The 20,293-nt window shown below is 45.3% G+C and overlaps 1 protein-coding gene across 1 annotated transcript in view; it reads left to right on the top strand.

Annotated features, from left to right (window-relative positions):
- Window positions 1-19,070, top strand: part of TM4SF18 (transmembrane 4 L six family member 18) — a 38,249-nt gene extending 19,179 nt beyond the window's left edge. The window contains exons 4-6 of the mRNA XM_070403490.1: window positions 13,269-13,411; window positions 16,344-16,524; window positions 18,792-19,070. Of these exons, the coding sequence (XP_070259591.1) occupies window positions 13,269-13,411; window positions 16,344-16,524; window positions 18,792-18,806 (339 nt within the window). The 3' untranslated portion in view covers window positions 18,807-19,070. The remainder of the gene's footprint in view (window positions 1-13,268; window positions 13,412-16,343; window positions 16,525-18,791) is intronic.
- Window positions 19,071-20,293: the final 1,223 nt, after the last annotated feature.

Below are 20,293 nucleotides of genomic sequence, written 5' to 3'. Positions count from 1 at the left end.
ATGTTTTCTCTGCATTTATTGATATGATAATGTAGTTTTTATCTTTCAATTTGTTTATGTGATATATCACATTTACTGATTTGTGAATATTGTACCAGCCTTGAATCCCTGCAATAAAACCCACTGGATCATGGTGTATGGTCTTTTTAATATATTGCTGGATCCAGTTTGCTAATATTTTGTTGAAGATTTTAGCATGTGTGTTCATCAGGTGTATTGGCCTGTAATTTTCTTTGTAGTGTCTTTATCTGGTTTTGGAATTAGGATAATGCTGGCTTCGTAAAAGGAGCTTGGAAGTGAGTGCTCCTTCCTTTTGAATTTTTAAGAATAGCTTGAGGAGGATGGGTGTTAGTTCTTCTTTGAATGTTTGGTAAAATTCACCTATAAACCCATCCAGTCCAGGGTTTTTGTTTGCTGGAAGTTTTTTAATTTTTGTTTCAATTTTATTAGTTGTTATTGGCCTACTCAGGTTTTCTGATTCTTCCTGATTGAGTTTTGGAATATTGTATGTTACCAGGAATTTGTCCATTTCACCCAGGTTGTCCAATTTGTTGGCATATAGTTGTTCATAGTATTTGCTTACAATCCTTTGTATTTCTCTGATGTCCATTGTTATATCACCTCTTTTACTTTTGATTTTATTTATTTGGTTCCTCTCTCTTTGTTTCTTGATGAGTCTGGCTAACCGTTCATCAATCATGTTTATGAAAAAAAACAGCTCTTGGATTTATTGATCTTTGATACTGGTTGTTTTTTTTCTCTATGTCATTTATTTCTTCTCTGACCTTTATGATTTCCTTCCTCCTAAATCCTCTGGGCTCTTCTTGCTGTTCTCTTTCTAATTCATTTAGTTGTAGGGTTAGATAATTTATTAGTTCTTTTTCTTGTTTCTTGAGGTAGGCCTGTAATGCTATGCTTCCAAAGGGGGAGGAGGCGAAGCCAGTGGACATCAGCCCAGAATCTAGCCCTTCCTCCTGGAGGCAGCAGGCTCTCAGCCCAGAACCCCAGCCAGAATCAGAAGAGCCTGAGGGAGGCTTCAGGAAGCTCTACACAGAGCTGCACATTGAGAACGAGAGACTTTGTGAGGCCCTGACCTAGACCACGCTATAGCTGGTGCAGCTCAAAATGGAGCTGGAGCGCGCCATGCAGAGGCAGGAGCACTTTGCAGAGAGGCAAGCCTTCCTGGTGCTAAAGAGATTTGAGTGCAGGGCCCTGGAATGCAAGGCTGCTGACCTGGAAGAGGAGCTGAAGGGCCTGTCCAACCTCCGGGCTAACAACCAACGCCTCAAGGACGAGAATCCAGCCTTGATCCACGTCATCAGCAAACTGTCCAAATGACCCCAGAGGACTTGCCCCTGCACCCGCATTTATACAGCTGCTTCTGCCACACGCACAGCTTCCCCTGTGTGAACATGAGTGACAGGGCTGCCGGGGAGTCTCTGAGAAGCCATAACCTCCCCTTTGGACCTCCAGGCTGGGAGGGGAGGACAGAGCTCCCAGGAGCCAAGGGGGCCATCTGAGGCCATGGAGACAGGAGGCTGAGCCAGGTAGGGGGACCAGGGCTGCAGGCAGGACCAGGAAGGAACCGAGGACCAGAAGTGCCAGGACCAGTAGCCAGGACCAGAGTGGCCACCCAGAGGTCCCCTTTCACATGTGCTGCCACCAGTCACCCCTCCAGCCTCTGAGTAGGAATCCGAGAATGTGCCAAGCATCCCACCAGCCTGGGCCAGGTGGGCCTGTATATAGAGTCTGTGTGCAATAAGGAGGGATGTCTTCTATTATTTGCTTCCCCCTCCCCGACACTGTCCTGGGCAGGGGGAGAAGGTATTTTTGAGACATAGCACAGGCACCACAAATAAAAGTCGTGAAGTTGCCAAAAAAAAAAAAGAGCAGGGCCAACCGGCCAAATGCCCCCTCCCTTCCCCCCGGCCAGCCCCGCCCTCAATCAGCCTGCCCTGCCACAATAGGCCCGCAGCACCCACCTCGGCCAGCCTGCCCCTGATCGCACCCCCCACCCCAATCAGGGGCAGGGCTGGCCAGCCAACCATCCATGTCCCCTCCCCCAGGCCACTGGCCCCTGATCAGCATGCTCCACCCCATTAGGGAGGCATGGCCAGCTGGCCCACTGCCCACAGCCCCTCCCCATGGTCAGACCCATACCCAATTGGGGGCAGGGCCCACCGGCTAATCACCTGCTACCCCTTCCTCCAGCCATGATCAGGCCGGATAGGGGCAGGCTGGCCAGCCAACCTCCCAACTTCTGCTCCAACAGACAGGCCCAACCCCAATCAGCCCCAATTGGGGCTCGGCCAGCCAGACCCCACCCATGTATGAATTCATGAACTGGGCCTATAGTTGTTTAATAATATGCTACTTTGCCTCCATGTATTTGAGTGTTTTTGAGTTTTTTTATTGTAGTTGATCTATAACTTCATGCCATTGTGATCTGAGAAGATGCCTGGTATTGTATCAATCTTCCTGAATTTGTATAGGCTTGTTTTGTACCCTAACATGTGGTCTATCTTTGAGAATGTTCTATGTGCACTTGAGAAGAATATATATTCTGTTGCTTTGGGGTGAAATATTCTGTAAATATCAGATCCATCTGATCTAGTATGTCATTTAAGGCCTCTGTTTCCTTGTTAATTTTTTGTCTGGAAGATCTATCCAGTGATGTCAGTGGAGTGTAGAAGTCCCCTACTATGACTGTACTAGAGGCCCAGTTCATGCAATTCGTGCATGGGGGGGGGGGGGGGGGGGGGGGTTGTCCCTCAGCCCAGCCTGCAACCTCTCCAATATGGGACCCCTCAGGGGATGTCCACAGGGATCAGGCCTAAACTGGAAGTCGGACATCCCTCTCACAATCTGGGACTGCTGGCTCCCAACCGCTCGCCTGCCTGCCCACCTGATTGCCCCTAACCACTTCTGCCTGCCAGCCTGATCACCCCCTAACCACTCCCCTGACAGCCTGATCAATGCCTAACTGCTCTCCTGCCAGCCCAATCTCCCCCAGCTGCCCTCCCCGCCAGCCATGTTGTGGCTGTGGGCACTGCCATCTTTGAGGGCGTGGCAGTCAATTAGCATATTCCCTCCTTATTGGCTGTGTGCCACAGTTCTTTTTCCAGCACCTAGAAGGGTTCAGCAATCTGGAGAAAGGCTGTGTGTAACTTAATAAAGAGTCCAGAGACGAAACATAATTTTGAAAGGCATTTAGGGGTCAGAGGAGCCTAGCTAAAAGGAACTGAGATCTCCTCGTCTCAGGACCCTTTGCTTTTGATTAACACAAATTGTCCTAAGGTGAGGTAGATATACACTTCAAAGGGTAAGGTTTCCGTATACACAAGCATTGTCAGATGGGAGAATTTGCCTATGGCTGTTCAGGTGTTTGGCCAGTAGGAGGCAATAACATGTAGATTAAGATGCCCTGAGCTGTCTGGCAGCAAGCAATCATCCCTTTTCAGGTTTGGGGAAATGCCTTTAGCCATTCCCTACAGGCAATAACATATGTGACTTTGATGAGTCCCCAAGTTCTATCAACATTTTGATGAAACTCTTGCAATTATGACATGCTGGAATTGGCTTCTGGCAGCTGTAGGTGCTGCCATCTTTGCAATGGCATGAAGGTCAATTAGCATATTCCCCCTTTATTAGATAAGACTAGAGGCCTGGTGCACAAAAGTTTGTGCACTGGTGGGGGGGGGGGGGGCTGTCCCTCAGCCCCACTTGTGCCCTCTCACAGTCTGAGACCCCTCGGGAGATAACAACCTGCTGGCTTAGGCCTGCTCTCCGGTGGCAGAGGCACATCCAATCCCTAGGTGCAGCCCCTGGTCAGGCTCAGAGCAGGGCCGATTGGGGAGTTGGGGTGCAGCCCTCTGTCATGCACAGAGCAGGGCGAATAGGGAGGTTGCGATGCCACCCCCAGTCACGCTCAGGGTAGGGATGATTGGGGGGTTGGGGTGCCGCCCCCTGTTACACTCAAGGCAGGGCCAATGGGGAGGTTGCAGCGCCACCCCCTGTCACACACAGAGCAGGGCCGATCAGGGAGTTAGGGCGCTGCCCCCTCTCACACACAGAGCAGGGCCCATCAGGAGGGTTGGGGCTCCGTACCCTGTCACACACAGAGCAGGGCCGATCAGGGGGTTGGGGAGCTCCCCCTTGTCATGCACAGAGTAGGGCTGATAGGGGAGTTGGGGCACCGCCCCCTGTCACACACAGAGCAGGGCGGATCAGGGGGTTGGGGCACTCCCCTCTGTCATACTCAGGGCAGGGCCGATGGAGAGGTTGCAGCTCCACCTCATCACACACAGAGCAGGGCCCATGGGGGGGTTGGGGCGCTGCACCCTGTCACACACAGAGCAGGGCCAATCAGGGGGTTGGGGAGCTCCCCCCATCAGGCACAGAGCAGGGCCAATCAGGAGGTTTGGGTGCCTACCCCTGTCACGAACAGAGCAGGAAGGATAGGGATGTTGTGGCCCCGCCCCCTGTCACCCACAGAGCAGGGTGATCAGGGGGTTTGGGCGCTGCCCCCTGTCACGCTGCTCCAGGGGCCAGGAGGCCTCGCGGCTCTGTTGATCCTGGTGCTGGAAGGCCTCGAGGCTCCGCTGATCCCAGTGCCGGGAGGCCTTGCGGCTCCGCTGATCGCAGGGCGTGAGGCCTCGTGGCTCCACTGCTCCCACTGCTGGGAAGCATATTACCCTTTTACTATATAGGATAGAGGCCTGGTGCACGGGTGGGGGCCAGCTGGTTTGCCCTGAAGGGTGTCCTGGATCAGGGTGGGGGTCCCCACTGGGGTGCCTGGCCATCCTGGATGAGGGGATGATGGCTGTTTGCAGCTGGTCATACCCCCTTCAGGGTGGGGGTCCCCACTGGGGTGCCTGGCCAGTCTGGGTGAGGGGCTGAGGGGCTGAGGGCCGTTTTCAGGCTGGTGGGTGACTGAAGCTCCCAACCTCTCCTTTTTTTAATTTTCTTTTTTATTCTGGGATTTATTTACCTTCTATGGCTGTCACTGGAACTGAGAGCCGGCTTTAGCTCCGAGGCTCGGCTCCAGCTCTGAGACCTCGGCTGCTGAAAGCAGGTATCTGATTTGTTTGGCTTCTATAATTGAAACACTGTTGCAACTCCAGCTCGGCTGGCTGGCTGAAAGCATGGGGTTTGTTAGGCTTCTATAATTGCAACATTGTTTCTTAGACTGCAGCTCAGAGGCAGGCAGCAGCAGGCGGGGAACCTTGGCTTCCTCTTTCACTGGAGCAAGCAAGCCTCCTGTTTGCTTCAGCTGCCTGGCTGCCGGCCGCCATCTTGGTTGGCAGTTAATTTGCATATCGCCCTGATTAGCCAATGGGAAGCATGTCGGAGGTATGGTTAATTACCATGTTTGTCTATTATTAGATAGGATTGCTGTCAATCTCTCCCTTAAAGTCCATCAAGAGTTTTTTATGTACTTGGGTGCTCCTATATTGGGTGCATATATGTTTAAAAGGTTTATATTTTCTTGTTGAATCATTCCTGTTAGTATTATGAAGTGTCCTTCTTTGTCTCTTGTTAAGGCCTTTGTTTTGAAGTCTAAATGAGTATCGCTACTCCAGCTTTTTTTCCCTTTCCATTTGCATGGAATATATTTTCCATCCCTTCACTCTCAGTCTGTCTGTATCTTTTGTTCTGAGATGAGTCACTTGTAGATAGTATATGTATGGGTCATATTTTCTTATCCATTTGACTGGAGCATTTAATCCATTTACATTTAAGGTTACTGTTGATAGGTATTTATTTATTACCATTTTAATTATTTTTATGCCTATAATCCCCTCTTTCTCCCTTACTTCTACTTCCTAAAACAGTCCCTTTAACATTTCTTGCATTGCTGGTTTAGTGATAATGTACTCCTTTAACCATTTTTTGGTCTGGAAAGCTTACATTTCACCTTTAATTTTAAATGATAGCCTCACTGGATACAGTAGTCTTAGATTTAGGCCCTTGCTTTTCATCATTTTCTTCATGCCACTCCCTTCTGTCCTGAAGTGTTCCTATTGAGAAGTCAGCTGACATTCTAACGGGAACTCCTTTGTAGGTAAATTTCTCTCTCTCTTTTGCTGCCTTTAAGATTCTTTCTTTGTCTTTAACATTTTCCATTTTAATTATGATGTTTCTAGGTGTGGGTCTCTTTGGGTTCATCTTTATTGGGATTCTCTATGCCTCCTGAACTTGTGTTACATTTTCCTTCACCAGGTTGGGGAAGTTTTTTTCATATTTCCTTTAACATGCTCTCTGTTTCTTGCTCACCCTCTTCCCTTCTGGTATTATTATAATGCAAATGTTGTTATGTTTCATGTTGTCCCAGAGATCCCTTAAGCTCTCTTCCTGCCTTTTAATTCTCTTTTCTATTTGCTGCTCTAATTGGGTACTTATTTCTACCTTTTCTTCCAAATCGCTGATTTGGTCCTCTGCTTCATCAAATCTACATTTATTCCCTTCCAGTGTGTTCTTCATGTCAGATACATCATTCTTCATTGCTGTCTGGTTCTTGTTCATGACCTCTATTTCCCTTCTCACGTTGTTGTTATTTGTGTTAAGTTCCTTGAGCATTTTTATAACCATTGCTTTGAACTGTAAGTCTGATAGGTTGCTTACCTCCATCTCATTTAGTTCTTTTTCTGGAGATTCATTCTTTTCTCTCATTTGGAGGTTGATTTTTTGTCTCCCCATTTTAGCTGTCTCTTTATATTTGCTTCTATGTATTAGATAGAACTGTTATGCCTCCCAGTCTTTGTGGGATGGTATTATGTAGAAGGTGTCTTGAGGGGTCCAGTAGTGTAGTCTCTTTGTTCACCTGAGCTAGATGCCTCTTATGAGCATTGTTTTAGGATCTTTTCTTATAATTGGGATTTGATTGTTGGTGTCCCATTTGTGGGAGGAATCTCCTCTCCTACTTGCTGCCAGTGAGGTTCAACCCCAAAATCATCACTTCAGCTGAACAGTGGTCGGGGACTCCTTAGCCAAGAGGTTGTGTCAGCCTTGAGTCTCACACCTTGATTGACCCTGTTCTGAGCTCTACTTCCTTCCTGCATGGAGTTGTTCCTGCAGGTGTCAGCTGCAGGCAGGTGCTTGGGGTCCCACTGGCCTTGTTAGAAGTCCAGGATGTTATCTGCAGCAGGGACCCAACCTGCTGTTTTTGACTAATTAGATAATGCAAAGACTTCAAGCTTCCAGAGAACTGCCTCTGCCTGCAGACCGATTGGAATCAGTCTGGAGTATCCTCAAACAAGTCCACATGCTTCTGCCTTGAGGGCTAATTGTTATTCTCTGTCTCTTAATGGGCCACAGAAACTCCACAGGGTGGGGTATGAGAATTTCCAATAGGGTGGGTCAACTGTCTTCCCCCCAGGAAAATACAGCAAGATAGCCAAGATTTGCCTGCGAAAGATCACCTCCAAGTGTGAGGGAATGATTCAGTCCAGGAAACTGGGGTGTCTGCCTTCTAACCTCTAACTCCAAATCCCCCAACCCTGGCTTATGTTTATACAGCTCCATTCCACTCAACTCTCCCTCTGCCAGAGCCCAAGGTGAGTGGCCACACTAAAAATGTTGTGTGTTAGTCCTTTAAGAGGGTGCCATCTCTTCCAGCCTTCTTTCCCTGGCAGTCAACAACCCTGCTGTTTTTCACAGCCAGATGTTATTTGGGCACCTTTCTCAGTTCCATTGCTCTCTACTGGAGGGCCCTGCTTAGGGATTATACCCAAGAGTTAGTGGCAAACCCCTACAGTTGAGATATCTCTCCAGAACTTCAGCTGCTGTCTGTGGGAACCCAGCCAGACCTTTCATGCCTCCACCATTCCTACAAGTCTCTATGTGGTCTCCACTTTCCTTCCTTGCTTATCAGGGTTCTCTCCAGCTAGTCTTTAGTTGATTTTTTTGGGTGCTTCTTCTGTATTTTAATTGCAATTACAATTTGGTCCTAAGAGCATGCCTGTGAGCTTCCACTTACTCTGCCACCATTTTTAATCTTCCAAAATTTAACCAGAGTCACAATATGAAGAACTAATTCTTACAAATGTTTTACTCCTGCCAATCTAAATCTAGAAATGAAAAAATTTTATTACCACCTTTGCCCAACTGCTTGCAGCAGGCAGATCTAAAAAAATGATGTGAGAATTTTTACCTTCTGCCAGATTTTGTCAGAGGTTCAAAATCTCTAAGTGCAGCTTCCAGATCAAGCAAGGTGTCCCCAGCTAATGGTGCAGTTTTTGGGGTGCAGGAAATTGTAGGGAAGAAGATGTTCTACTTGACCCTCTAAAGATCCTTAGCTGAATCTGAAAATGAAACAGACAAGGGCAGAAATGCATACAGATTTTACTGAATTTTTACATGCATCTGAAATCCTTCACAAGGGAATAAAGACCTGAAGAGGTGGGCCAGGGCAAAAATCTTCTTTTACACAAATAAACAATAAAAATTTTTGAATATTGACAAAATGGAGGGGTTCGAGTTAGGGATAGAGAGTGATTAAGAAGTAACTAGAAGATAAAGTTTAGTTTAACAAGCTTGGTTAAAGCTTGTTACTTCTTGGTCCCAAATTCCCTGTCTTTGGTGATAATTTCTTCCTTCTTCCTGTTACAAGGAAGGTACCTGTCAGGTGAGTTTCATGATTTTTTTCAGAGAAGAAAGGCAGGTATGGGGCAGAGTGACTTACTTCAACTTGCAATTATCTGCACATGGAATCCCGCTTCTACAATTTTCTTAAACTCCTCCAGCTTAAGATATTTAACATGCCAAGGTGCTATATTTTAGTGTAGCATATCCTGAACTTCATCAACTTCTTGGCTTCTATCCATTCCTTCAGAGAATCTCATCTTCTGCCAAAATTCTGTGGGCTGTTATTCCTGGAAAACAATTATCGGCCAAATAGGGGCGTTTGAAATAATAGGTAAATTTTGAATTACTTTACACTTTTCAAATAATTTTATAGGCTTTAATTTTTGAAACAGCCTTGTTATATAAGTGCTGTAATCATCTACATAATCTACATTTTACAGAAAATGAAACCGATTTAGAGAGATTCTTTAAATTTTTTTGATTTTAAGGATTTACGAGAGGGAGGAAGAGAAAAAGAGGAGAGAGAGAGATCAGTTGCCTCTTGTGCACACCCCAGCCAGAGATTTAACCCACAACTCAGGTACATGCCCTGATCAGGAATCAAACCTAAGACTTTCTGGTTCATGGACTGATGCTCTAACCAACTGGGCCATATCAGCCAGGGCTAAGAGATTCTTATTCTCACTTTATTTTTATGCTTACCTCAATTGTGCAATGGTATCTAGCATTAATTACGTTGTAGTGTGTGTGTATACATACATATGTATTACTAGAGGCTCAGTGCACGAAATTCATGCACAGGGAGGTGGTTTGACTCAGCCCCACCTGAACCCTCTCCAATCTGGGACCTCTCGCAATTCAGGACCACTGGCTGCTAACCACTCACCTGCCTGCCTGCCAAATGTCCCCAACTTCCCTACCCTGCCAGCCTGGTGACCCCCAACTGCCCTCCCCTGCTGGCCTGATCATCCCTAACTGCTCTCCCCTGCTGGCCTGGTCGCCCCTAACTGCCTCTGCCTCAGCCCCCACCACCATGACTTTGTCCGTAAGGAAGTCACATGTCTGGAAGATGGCCGGTCCACCAGTCTAATTAGCATATTACCCTTTTATTAGTATAGATAGATTATATAGGATAGGATTGCTTAAATGGGGGTGGGTGGAAAGTCTTTTTCAACAGGAGTATATGCTCTTGGCAGACAAAAATACATAACCCCTATATCTGGACTGATAGCCAGCCATATGCACTATACTGCCAAACTGGTTATTAAAAAATTGAACTGCTTTATTACACCTTACACCAAACAGCTGTTGCCCTTAAAAGCCTCCTCAGCCCCCACCTTAGGTTCTGCCTTCACAGTTCACCCAGATTAGGTTCTGATTGGTTGGTTTCTATGCCAGTGAGCATCAAAAGCTCCGCCTCCTAGGCAGCCATTGGCTCCTCACAGTTCACCATATTTGGTTCTGATTGGTCGCTTTCTGTGCCAGTCAGCATCAAAAGCACTGCCTCCTAGGCAGCCATTGGCTCCTCGCAGTTCACCCAGACTTTGTTCTGATTGGTCGGTTTCTATGCCAGTCAGCATCAAAAGCTCTGCCTCCTAAGCAGCCATTGGCTCCTTGTAGTTCACCCAGATTTAGATCTGATTGGTTGGTTTCTATGCCAGTCAGTGTCAAAAGCTCCATCTCCTAGGCAGCCATTGGCTCCTCTGGGAAATCCAGAATGGGCCCGCCTTCCTATCGGCACCAGCCCTTTAGTCATGCCCCTAGTCCTCTACTGGGTATATCTCTGGCCACTCTGGGAAGCAGCACCTCAGGTCTGTGCTGGTGGCAATTTTGAATTCTCATCCCTGACCTAACCTTCTTACAGTGCAAGCTCTGCAAAGACAAGCATTTGTCTTGTTCATTCTTATTTCACTCATAGATTTTACCTGTGTCTATGCGTCTATGCTAGCACTGCATGGTGACCAGTGGAACGGTCATTTCGGTCGTCACGGTCACTGCCTTTTTATATATATATAGATAGTTATGGTTGCTAAATGGAGAAATTCTTCACTGATCTTCCCAGTGAACTGCTTAAGAATACATTTAATAAACAAGGAGCTCAATCTTTTCAAAACATCCTTCTTCCAAGTTTTAAACTCTGGAATTTTTCTTCAGTCATCTTCAGCTACTCATTTCCTCCTGAATGTCCTTTTTCTCCAGTGCATGTGTTTGTCACTTGACTTGAAGTTCTCTCCATATAGAATCCTTGTTCCTGGGCTTTCTCACTTCCAGTTGGCATGACATCACTGCTAGAGAAATTTCCAAAATCATATTTTGTTTTATACTATACTAGAGGCCCGGTGCATGAAATTCGTGCACTGAGGAGGTGTCCATCAGCCCAGGCTGCACCCTTTCCAATCTGGGACCCCTCGGGGGATGTCTGACTTCTGGTTTAGGCCAGGGATCAGGCCTAAACCAGCAGTTGGACATCCCTCTCACAATCTGGGACTGCTAGCTCCCAACCACTCGCCTGTCTGCCTGCCTGATTGCCCCCTATCCATTCCCCTGCCAGCCTGATCGATGCCTAACTGCTCCCCTGCTGGCCCAATCGCTCCTAATTGCTCCCCTGCTGGCCCAACTGCCCTCCCCTGCAGGCCTGGTCACCCCCAACTTCCCTCCCCTGCTGACCTGATTGCCCACAACTGCCCTCCCCTGCTGGCCATCTTGTGGCTGTGGGCGCTGCCATCTTTGAGGGTGGGGCAGTCAATTAGCATATTCCCTCCTTATTGGCTGTGGACACCACCACCTTTGAGGGCAGGGCAGTCAATATATTCCCTCTTTATTAGATAAGATTCTTGCTCAAAAACAAATTATATAGCTTGTCAGAACAATAACTTCTGCCACGTCTAGGGCAACATATATTCAAGATGAGCTTGAAACATCTGTGCCAGAAAGCAAGGAAATGTTCAAAGAATGATAAGGACATGTCAAGGGATACAGGAATTGACTTTGAATGGATGTTCCCATTGGCCATATTTGGACCATCTCAACATCTAAAAGAATAATAACAGTTATTAATTTGTATGAAATAGAACGTGTACAAAAAGAAAGATGCAGTGGAGAAAGAAACGGAAGTTCAGTGCAGAAAAAAAATGATAATATAAATGCAAAAGAAATGATAGAAAAGCAGCACATTGCAACCAATTATTGTGATAATTGGTGACCAATGGATATGAGGATCACTAGTGGATGCTAAATCCATCAGTTCAAATGTCTTTAGGGAACAGGATATGACACAATATCAAAGTACTATCTCACAAATTATTTACTAATTGCAAAGTGGAAAATGTACATTTATAGATCTGAAGGAAACCATCTTACCCAAGAGCTCAAACTTATCATTACCAATAGCAGTGAGAGGCCCACAATGTACCCACGCCAATCACGTGTTCTTGCCAATAGGTTCAACCCAAGTCCAACATAGAGGAAACAATCAGAAAAGCCAAGAATGTAGGGCATTCTACAAGACAACTGGCTGGGATTCTTCAAAAATAACAATATATGGAAAAACAAAAAGGCAGTAAAGTTAGTGTAGATGAAAGAAAACTAAAGAGATGTGATTTTGTGCATAAACCTTCATTGGCTCCTATATGAAACAGTATAAAACAGCTACAAAATAACAGAATATCTTTATTCTTGGAAGATATGAGCCAATGTATGCAGGAGTAAGAAATCATAATGTCTTTCAAAAATTTCAGCAACAAAAATTTATAAATAAATATATACATGTACATATACATACAGAGAGAGAGGGAGACTGTACAGGCAAAAGTGGTAAATATTCACAAAAGGTGAGTCTAGGTAAGGGGTATATAAGGGTTCATTGTACTATACTTTCAAATTTTGTAGATTTGAAAATTTTTAAATAAAAGGTTATGGAAGGAAAGCCCTTTGCCTGGAAGGAGAAAGTCCAGAGTCCTTGATCCAGCACTCAAGGCCATGTTCCACTTAGATCTATCAAGCTATAGTCAGTCTGTAAGAGATACAAGGGCTAGAGTGTGTCCTATCAACCCTGTCTCCCCAGCATTAGCACCGTCATCTTCATAACTCTCTCCTCTACTCCTCTGCAGGACCCCCTCTTAAGTCAAACTAATCTCATTCTCACAACTCTGCCTGTGCTGCTCTGCCTATAAACATTGCTCATTTTCTCCATCCAAATGAAAACACTCTCCTCCCCATCAATCCCAACCTGACTTAAATATAAACATGACCATCTAGGTTAACACCTCATATTTCTACATGTGAGAAAATAGGGGATTTTAACTTATGATTCTTAAAGACACCCCCCACTTATAAAATAATATCTTCAATAAATAAGTATAGGTTGATTGATTACATCCCTTCACTACATTATATATGAAGTAATCCTTATTTTAATGTCAAAATTCCAGGAAAAAAGGAAGAAATTTAGTAAATTAATTAGTCATCTCTATGGAATGCCAAACAAAAAGTCATTTAAAAACTTATTTTTAGAATCAGGTGGGTTTGAATTAAATGTTCCCATTTTTGTCAGGACATTTTTTTATTATAGAGAATTGAGTAGGCTTGGATGAGTAGAGGAAAGTACCTATCTGATCATTTATCCACACTATCCCCTTGTCTCACTCTATGGCACTAACCTCCTTCTTCTGTGGTTAATTTAGACACTGCTGTCAATTATATTCTCTGGCCTTGGAATTTCTTTCTCTGGATACTGCCTGGCCATATCAGCTTTGGGCCTCGTCCAAGGCCCATACTGCCGCACCCTCAATGGCTGGGAATACGCCTTTGAAGGCACTGCAGGACGGTAAGGAATAATTCCTCAAGCCAAGGAATTAGGCTTGAATTACCTGACTTAATGCTCATGCTCATTTTCCATGATCACTTTGGTGTTCCATGCAGTTACTTTAGTGCAGAATTTTCCTATTCATTTACTAATCTCCAGACCAGTATGTTCCTGCTCTGATCATTGTTCAGATTTTTTTCTCCAGTCTTTTAATGCCACATGCACTCACTGTTTTGAGGCCATCATGGATATATCCAAATGAAAGACATGTTTCTTCCATACTTCAGAACAGGACTTCATGGTTACTGTGGTCTGGCAACTGCTGGAGCAGTTGAGTGGCTCTGGGAAGTCAGTCTTGCTTTGTGGCCAGGTTGAGCATGTGGTAAGTTACAGATATAAAAGGACTCAGCTGAGAGAGAATCACAGTGCCCGTGGATGGGCACCACCCAGAGCTATGCCAGCAGGGGCAGAGCGAGTAACAAAGTGCAGGCTGAGATGCGGAGACATGCTTAAGTGCAGAGGCTTGTAGATGGAACCAGAAGCTTCTCTAGCATATACTGAAGAAGACTCTAGTCTAGAAGTCTTCTCAAAAGGCTGGTATGGTAGTTCAGCTGTTGAAGGATTCATGCTGGATCACAGAATGCCTACTACTAGCACTGTGCTGAGCTTACTGGCCTACCAGCATCTGCAGAGGCAGCTCAAAAGGAAACAGGGCCCAGGCAGAGACACAGGAGAGGGTAACTGAATCTTGTCCTGTCTCATCCTGTGCTCAGAATTCTAGTGGAATAAAATGAGGGAGTGTCGGTACCACTTCCTGAGAAAATCACATTTTCTTCTTAACTCCCTATGACTGCCTTTATTGTTCAGGACCCACATCTATTTGAAGTCTCACATGCTCACCTAGAGCTCCTTGGCAGAACTGCTTCTGTGTTGCCTTTATTCTGAAGGTTCCACAAGGTGCTCTGGCCAAAGCTCTTCCTCAGGTCAGGAGAACCTGAAACACAACACCAGGCCTTTCTGAGAATTTAAAGACAATCCTGTGGAATTGAAGGACTTCAGGAAAGGGACTCTATGTATCAAGTCCTGCTGGCTGCAAAAAATCCTCTTTTTATACCATTAGCCCCTGAACTTTTCCCCACCCCAAAACCAAAGAAGCCTCCCCTTTCGATTGCAAGAATCTCAGGCTTCCCACATGCCTCTCCATTACTCCTTTCAAGTTGCCCTTTATATTCGCATTCACCTGGTCCAGATTCTCTATTCCTTGCAGACCCTGTTGGTGCTCATAGGTTACAAGAATTTTTACATAATTCTCAACAAACAGTCACAGTAACCTTAGAGTTAGATATTTGAAGCTCACTGTCCAGATAAGACTCTAAAGGTCAGAGATGTAATATCCCTTATCCAAGATCCTATAAATCTGGGAGTTGTGACTTCATATTCAATGCTCTTTACATCTTGAGACCTAAGGGTCATTGGCAATATCACAAAATTTTCAGAGTGCCTCTCAGTGTACTGGAGCATAGAGAATAGGAAAGAGAGTTAATGGAGGGGAATAAGAAAGAAATAAAGTGGGGAGAGAGAAAATAAAGGTTGTGGTGGTGAGGGCACTAATCCTTTCTGCCACAGGCATTAATACCCACAGCCACTTTGGCTGGTACCCACGTTGCCCAAATTGCTGTTTTAAGAAAAATCATCTTACTATTGACAAGATATTTATAGAAAATTCTGCCCTGTAAATAGGTTTGATTGTTTTTGTTTGGGTGATTCTTTTTAAAGACCAGTTTTCCATTTTGATTTAGTTGAACAGAGAGTGTGTCCTCCTTATAAGAAGAGCTAATGGTCATGGTAGACCTGGAAGTGGGCAAAAGTTGTCAGGTTGATTCAAGTGTGGCTTTAAAATTATCTTGGAAGTTGTTTAATTCTCACAATTCTATGCTGAACTAGATTGATCAAACCTTTCCAGCTTTTGCATTCCCACCTCACAGTATAAATCTTCTTAAGAGCTGCAGGACAGTAACACTCTGAAGAAGTCCTCACACTGTGGACCCCAGACCAGCAACATCACCATCACCTGGGAACTTAGAAATGTAGTCTTGAGCCCCACCCAAAATTTCTGAATCAAAAACACTGTGGTGGGGCCCCACAATCTGCATTTTCACAAGCCCTCTACAATCCTGATACATGCTCAAGTTTGAGGACCACTGTTCTAGACAGTGTTGGGACAGTGTCTAGGAATATCTAGCAGAATTTCTCTTTTTTATTTTGCCACCTGTGTGATTTTATATCCGGTGCAAGCTCAGCTCTATCCCCGACAGCTCAGGCTAACTTCTGGACTCCCAGAGACAGGCAGTCTCTACCTCTCTTGGTATTGACATATGCTGCTTTTCATTGCTATTGAACTCTTCAGTATGTGTCTTGCTTCCTAATTGAATTATAATTGTCTCTGAGGCAGGTACCATGTTTACAATAAGCATAGTCTGAGGCTATATATACTATACTAGAGGCCCAGTGCACGAATTCGTGCACAGGTGGGGTTCCTCTGCCTGACTGGTGATTGGAGCCGATCAGGGGGGTAGGAGGGTGCCCGGCCGGCCAGGGGGAGGGACCACAGGAGGTTGGCTGGCTGCGGGAGGTTGGCTGTGGGAGCGCACTGAATACCAGGGAGCAGCTCCTGCTTTGAACATATGCCCCCTGGTGGTCAGTGCACATCATAGCAACCGGTCATTTGGTCAACCGGTCATAATGGTCACTTAGGTTTTTATATAGAGAGAGATGTTCAATATACGTACTGAATGATTTCTTTAACTATATGAATTCATATTTAATAATATATATTTTAATCATATGTATTACTGTCCCAAACATATAAATAACTGTAGCCTTCTTCCTTGGACCAAGTATGTAGGCTTTGGCCTTATTGGCTCTTTTTGACCATTTCCTTCCTTGCTCTCAGTTTCCTAACAGATTCCAGCATATGGATTCAGTGCCTTGAACCTGCACATGTAGTGGAGTGGAACATCATTTTGTTTTCCATTCTCATAGCACTCAGTGGGCTTCAAGTGATCATCTGCCTCATCAGAGTAGTCATTCAGTTATCCAAGATACTATGTGGAACCTATTCAGTCATCATCCAGGTAACAGACTCCCACTGGCACCTGTACCTCACCCATTTTACCCTCACTGCCCATGATTCAATAAGTTTCTTTAAAAAGCTTTTAGAATTCCATTATTTCCATTCCTACTGCCCTCACCTTTCTTTATTCAACCCCTAATACAGCTAATTTTTTCAATATTTTCAATGTATCTGTTGATTTGTCTATATGGATTAAATCAATGTAATAGTAAAATCTGTATTCTGTGTTGCGTGATGAAAATAACTCAGTGTTTTCAGTGAGAAACATTTTAATGTTCCATGTAGTTATAACCCAAAGCTCAAATAAATATATGCATTTATGTGCATTGAGAATTTTTTGTTCATTTCTTTGAATGCTGGTACATTCAGCTAAAAATCTTTCTTTGTACTGAGTGGTTTTTAAGATGTGAAATATGTCTTTAGCTATTGGAACTATTTCTGCATCATCTGCTAAAATATTAATGTTAATTTAGTTATAATTGAAACTACTAAACCTATCAAGCAAGTCTGGAGTGAAGAGAAATCATAACTGAGATCTTGTGTCTTGTTTAACAACATATCCTATCTACTAAAAGAGAAACATGGTAATTAGCTGTACATCCGCTACCCTTCCCATTGGCTAATCAGTGAGATATGCAAATTAACTGCCAGCCAAGATGGCGGCCAGCAGCCAGGCAGCTTCAAGTGAACATGAGGCTTTCTTGCTTCAGTGACAGAGGACTCCAACATTCCCCGCCTGAGGCTGCCAGCCTCTGAGCTTGCAGTTTGAAACATTGTTACAAATATAGAATCTAAACAAAACCCCAGAAACCAGCTTTCAGCCAGCCAGGATCTCAGAGCTGAAGTTGAAACAGTATCGATTATAGAACCCAAACAAACCAGATACCTGCTTTCAGCAGCCGAGGCCTAAGAGTTGGAGCCAAGCCTCAGAGCTAAAGCTGGCCCAGAATAAAAAAAAAAAAAGGAACGGTTGGGAGCTTTAGTCACCCGCCAGACTGAAAACAGCCCTCAGCTCCTCACCCAGACTGGCCAGGCACCCCAGTGGGGACCCCCACCCTGAAGGGTGTGTGACCAGCTGCAAACAGCCATCATTCCCTCATCCAGGATGGCCAGGCACCCCTGTGGGGACCTCCACCCTGATCCAGGACACCCTTCAGGGCAAACCAGCTGGCCCCAACCCATGCACCAGGCCTCTATCCTATATAGTAAAAGGGTAATATGCCTCCCTGCACCGGGATCAGCGGAGCCACAAGGCCTCCCGGCACTGGGATCAGCATGACAGGGGGCAGCGCCCAAACCCCCTGATTGCCCTTCAGCTCTGTGTTTGACAGGGGACGGGGCCACAACCTCCCTATCCACCCTGCTCTATTCATGACAGGAGAAGGGGCCCCAATCCCCTGATCAGCCCTGCTCTGTGTGTGACAGGGTTTGGAGCCCCAACCCCCCTGATGGGCCCTGCTCTGTGTGTGATAGGGGGCAGCACTCTAACCCCCTGATCGGCCCTGCTCTGTGCATCACCGGGGTGGCGCCACAACCTCCCTATCGACCCTGCCTTGAGTGTGACAAGGGGCGGTGCCCCAACCCCCCAATTGGCCCTACCCTGAGCGTGACTAGGGGTGTCATCACAACCTCCCAATCCGCCCTGCTCTGTGCATGACAGGGGGTGGCTCCCCAACTCCCCATTCAGCCCTGCTCTGAGCCCAACCAGGGGCTGCACCTAGGGATTGGGCCTGCCCTCTGCCACCCGGGAGCAGGCCTAAGCCAGCAGGTCATTATCTCCCGAGGGGTCCCAGACTGCGAGAGGGCACAGGCTGGGCTGAGAGACACCCTCTCCCCCCTGAGTGCACAAATTTTTGTGCACCGGGCCTCTAGTCTATATATAAAAGCCCAGTGACCAAACGGCAGAACAACTGGTCGATGAGTCGCTATGATGCTCACTGACCACCAGGGGGCAGACGCTCAAGGCAGGAGCTGCCCCCTGGTGGTCAGTGTGCTCTCACAGTGGGAGTGCCACTCTGCTGACCAAGATGAGCGGTGTTCCCACAGCAGGTCAATCCCCATAGGCCACGCCCCCACCAGTCCACGAATCTGTTCACTGGGCCTCTAGTATTAGATAATTCCTTTCCTAGCAGTTTCAAATAGATATTTTTCTAGTCCATTATGTTTTGAATATAAACTATAAATTTCAGTTGCTACCTGGATTATAAATTATTAATCAAGTCAAATTTACTACTTTACTTACTTTGGTTTTCCTTTTTTTTTTTTTAGCCTGGAATCATTTGAATGAGGACAAGAATGTTTTCCATTATCAAGTTATGGTCATCTATCTTCTATATAAGTCTTTTACTTAGACTTGGCAATATTCAAATGATATTTTCTCCATTTGGTGTTCATTGTAGTCACAGTCCTTGCTGAAAGTGCAAATTATGCCACACTTTTATTTAGATTTTTTTCTAAGCAATATGTGTCAAGATCTTTAGAAATGTTTATTCACTTTGAGCAAACAAGTCTGTTTTTAGTAATCTGTACTTTGTAAATAAATAAGAATAAAGGATGAAACTTTATGCAAATTGCATATATTTCAACATAATTTAATATTCTGTAAAATTAGAATACCAAAAAGATTTAAAGTTTAGGGGAAAGATTAAATAAAGAGTGGTACATTAGTTGTAATATTACATAGTCATTACAAATGATGTTTTAAAGATTATGAATAGTGCTATGTGAAAAAACAGATTACAAACTTACATTTACAGTAAAAACTATATCTAAAACAAATAAAACAGATTTTTTTTTAGGTTAAGGCACAGACAGAGGCATCTCAGAAGGTTTCATTCTTGCTGTTGTTCTCATCAGCCCTTTAGTTTATTAGGGAACATGTGTAAGGGTCAGGCAGAAGAACTGGACTTAGACCTAGGTTTGAAACTTGGCTGTGTCCATAGGCAAACTATTTAACCTCTCTGAAACTGTCTCTTAATCTTTAAAAAGAGGATAACAAGGATTAAAAATGGCATCAGAGTGGGTGGATGCTGCAAAGACATGCTCCCAGGAATAAGCTGTAATTACAACTGAAATACTGAAATGCTCCCTGATAATCAACAGAAAACTCACAGGAGAGAACCCTGATATCTGAGGACTGAAGGTGGAGACCACACAGAGACTGGTATGAGGGGTGGGGTTGCAAAAGGGCTGACCGAGTGCCCACAGACAGGAACTGAAGTTTTGGAGAGATATCTCAGCTGTGGAGGGGTACCACTGAGAACTCTGGGATCTAATCTTCAAGCTGGGTTCCCCAGCAGAGAGCAGAAAATCTGAGAAGGGTACCCACATAACATCTAGCTGTGAAAAGCAGTGGGGTGCTGTCTGCCAGGGAGTGGCAGCTGAAAGTTCAGGCACCCTCTTGAAGGGCCAATGTACAAAAATTCCCTGTGGTGCCACCCAACTTGTGCTCTGGCAGAGGGAGGGTGAAGAGGAATGGAGCTGTGAGAGCAGAACCCAGGACTGAGAACTTGAGGGGTAGAGCTCGGAAGGCAGACACCCCAAGTTTCCTGGGCTGAGTCATTCCCTTACACAGCAGAGGACATCTTTCCCACATAGACATTTGCCTTGCCTGGTGGGGGAGAAAGTCGACACACCCTATTGGACAACACCTTGCCCTGAGGTCACTTAAGATCTTAAAAGTAGCAATTAGCCTCCAGGCAGAAGCAACTGCCCCACCCTGTTGAAAAAACTCTTGCTATACCTGAGAATGATTGTCCAGGGGCAATTCA

Source organism: Myotis yumanensis, unplaced genomic scaffold, assembly GCF_028538775.1.
Source record: "Myotis yumanensis isolate MYYU_CA2020_CCGP unplaced genomic scaffold, mMyoYum1.0.hap1 SCAF_2, whole genome shotgun sequence".
Classification (NCBI taxonomy): domain Eukaryota; kingdom Metazoa; phylum Chordata; class Mammalia; order Chiroptera; family Vespertilionidae; genus Myotis; species Myotis yumanensis.
This window is presented reverse-complemented; position numbering and strand designations above follow the sequence as displayed.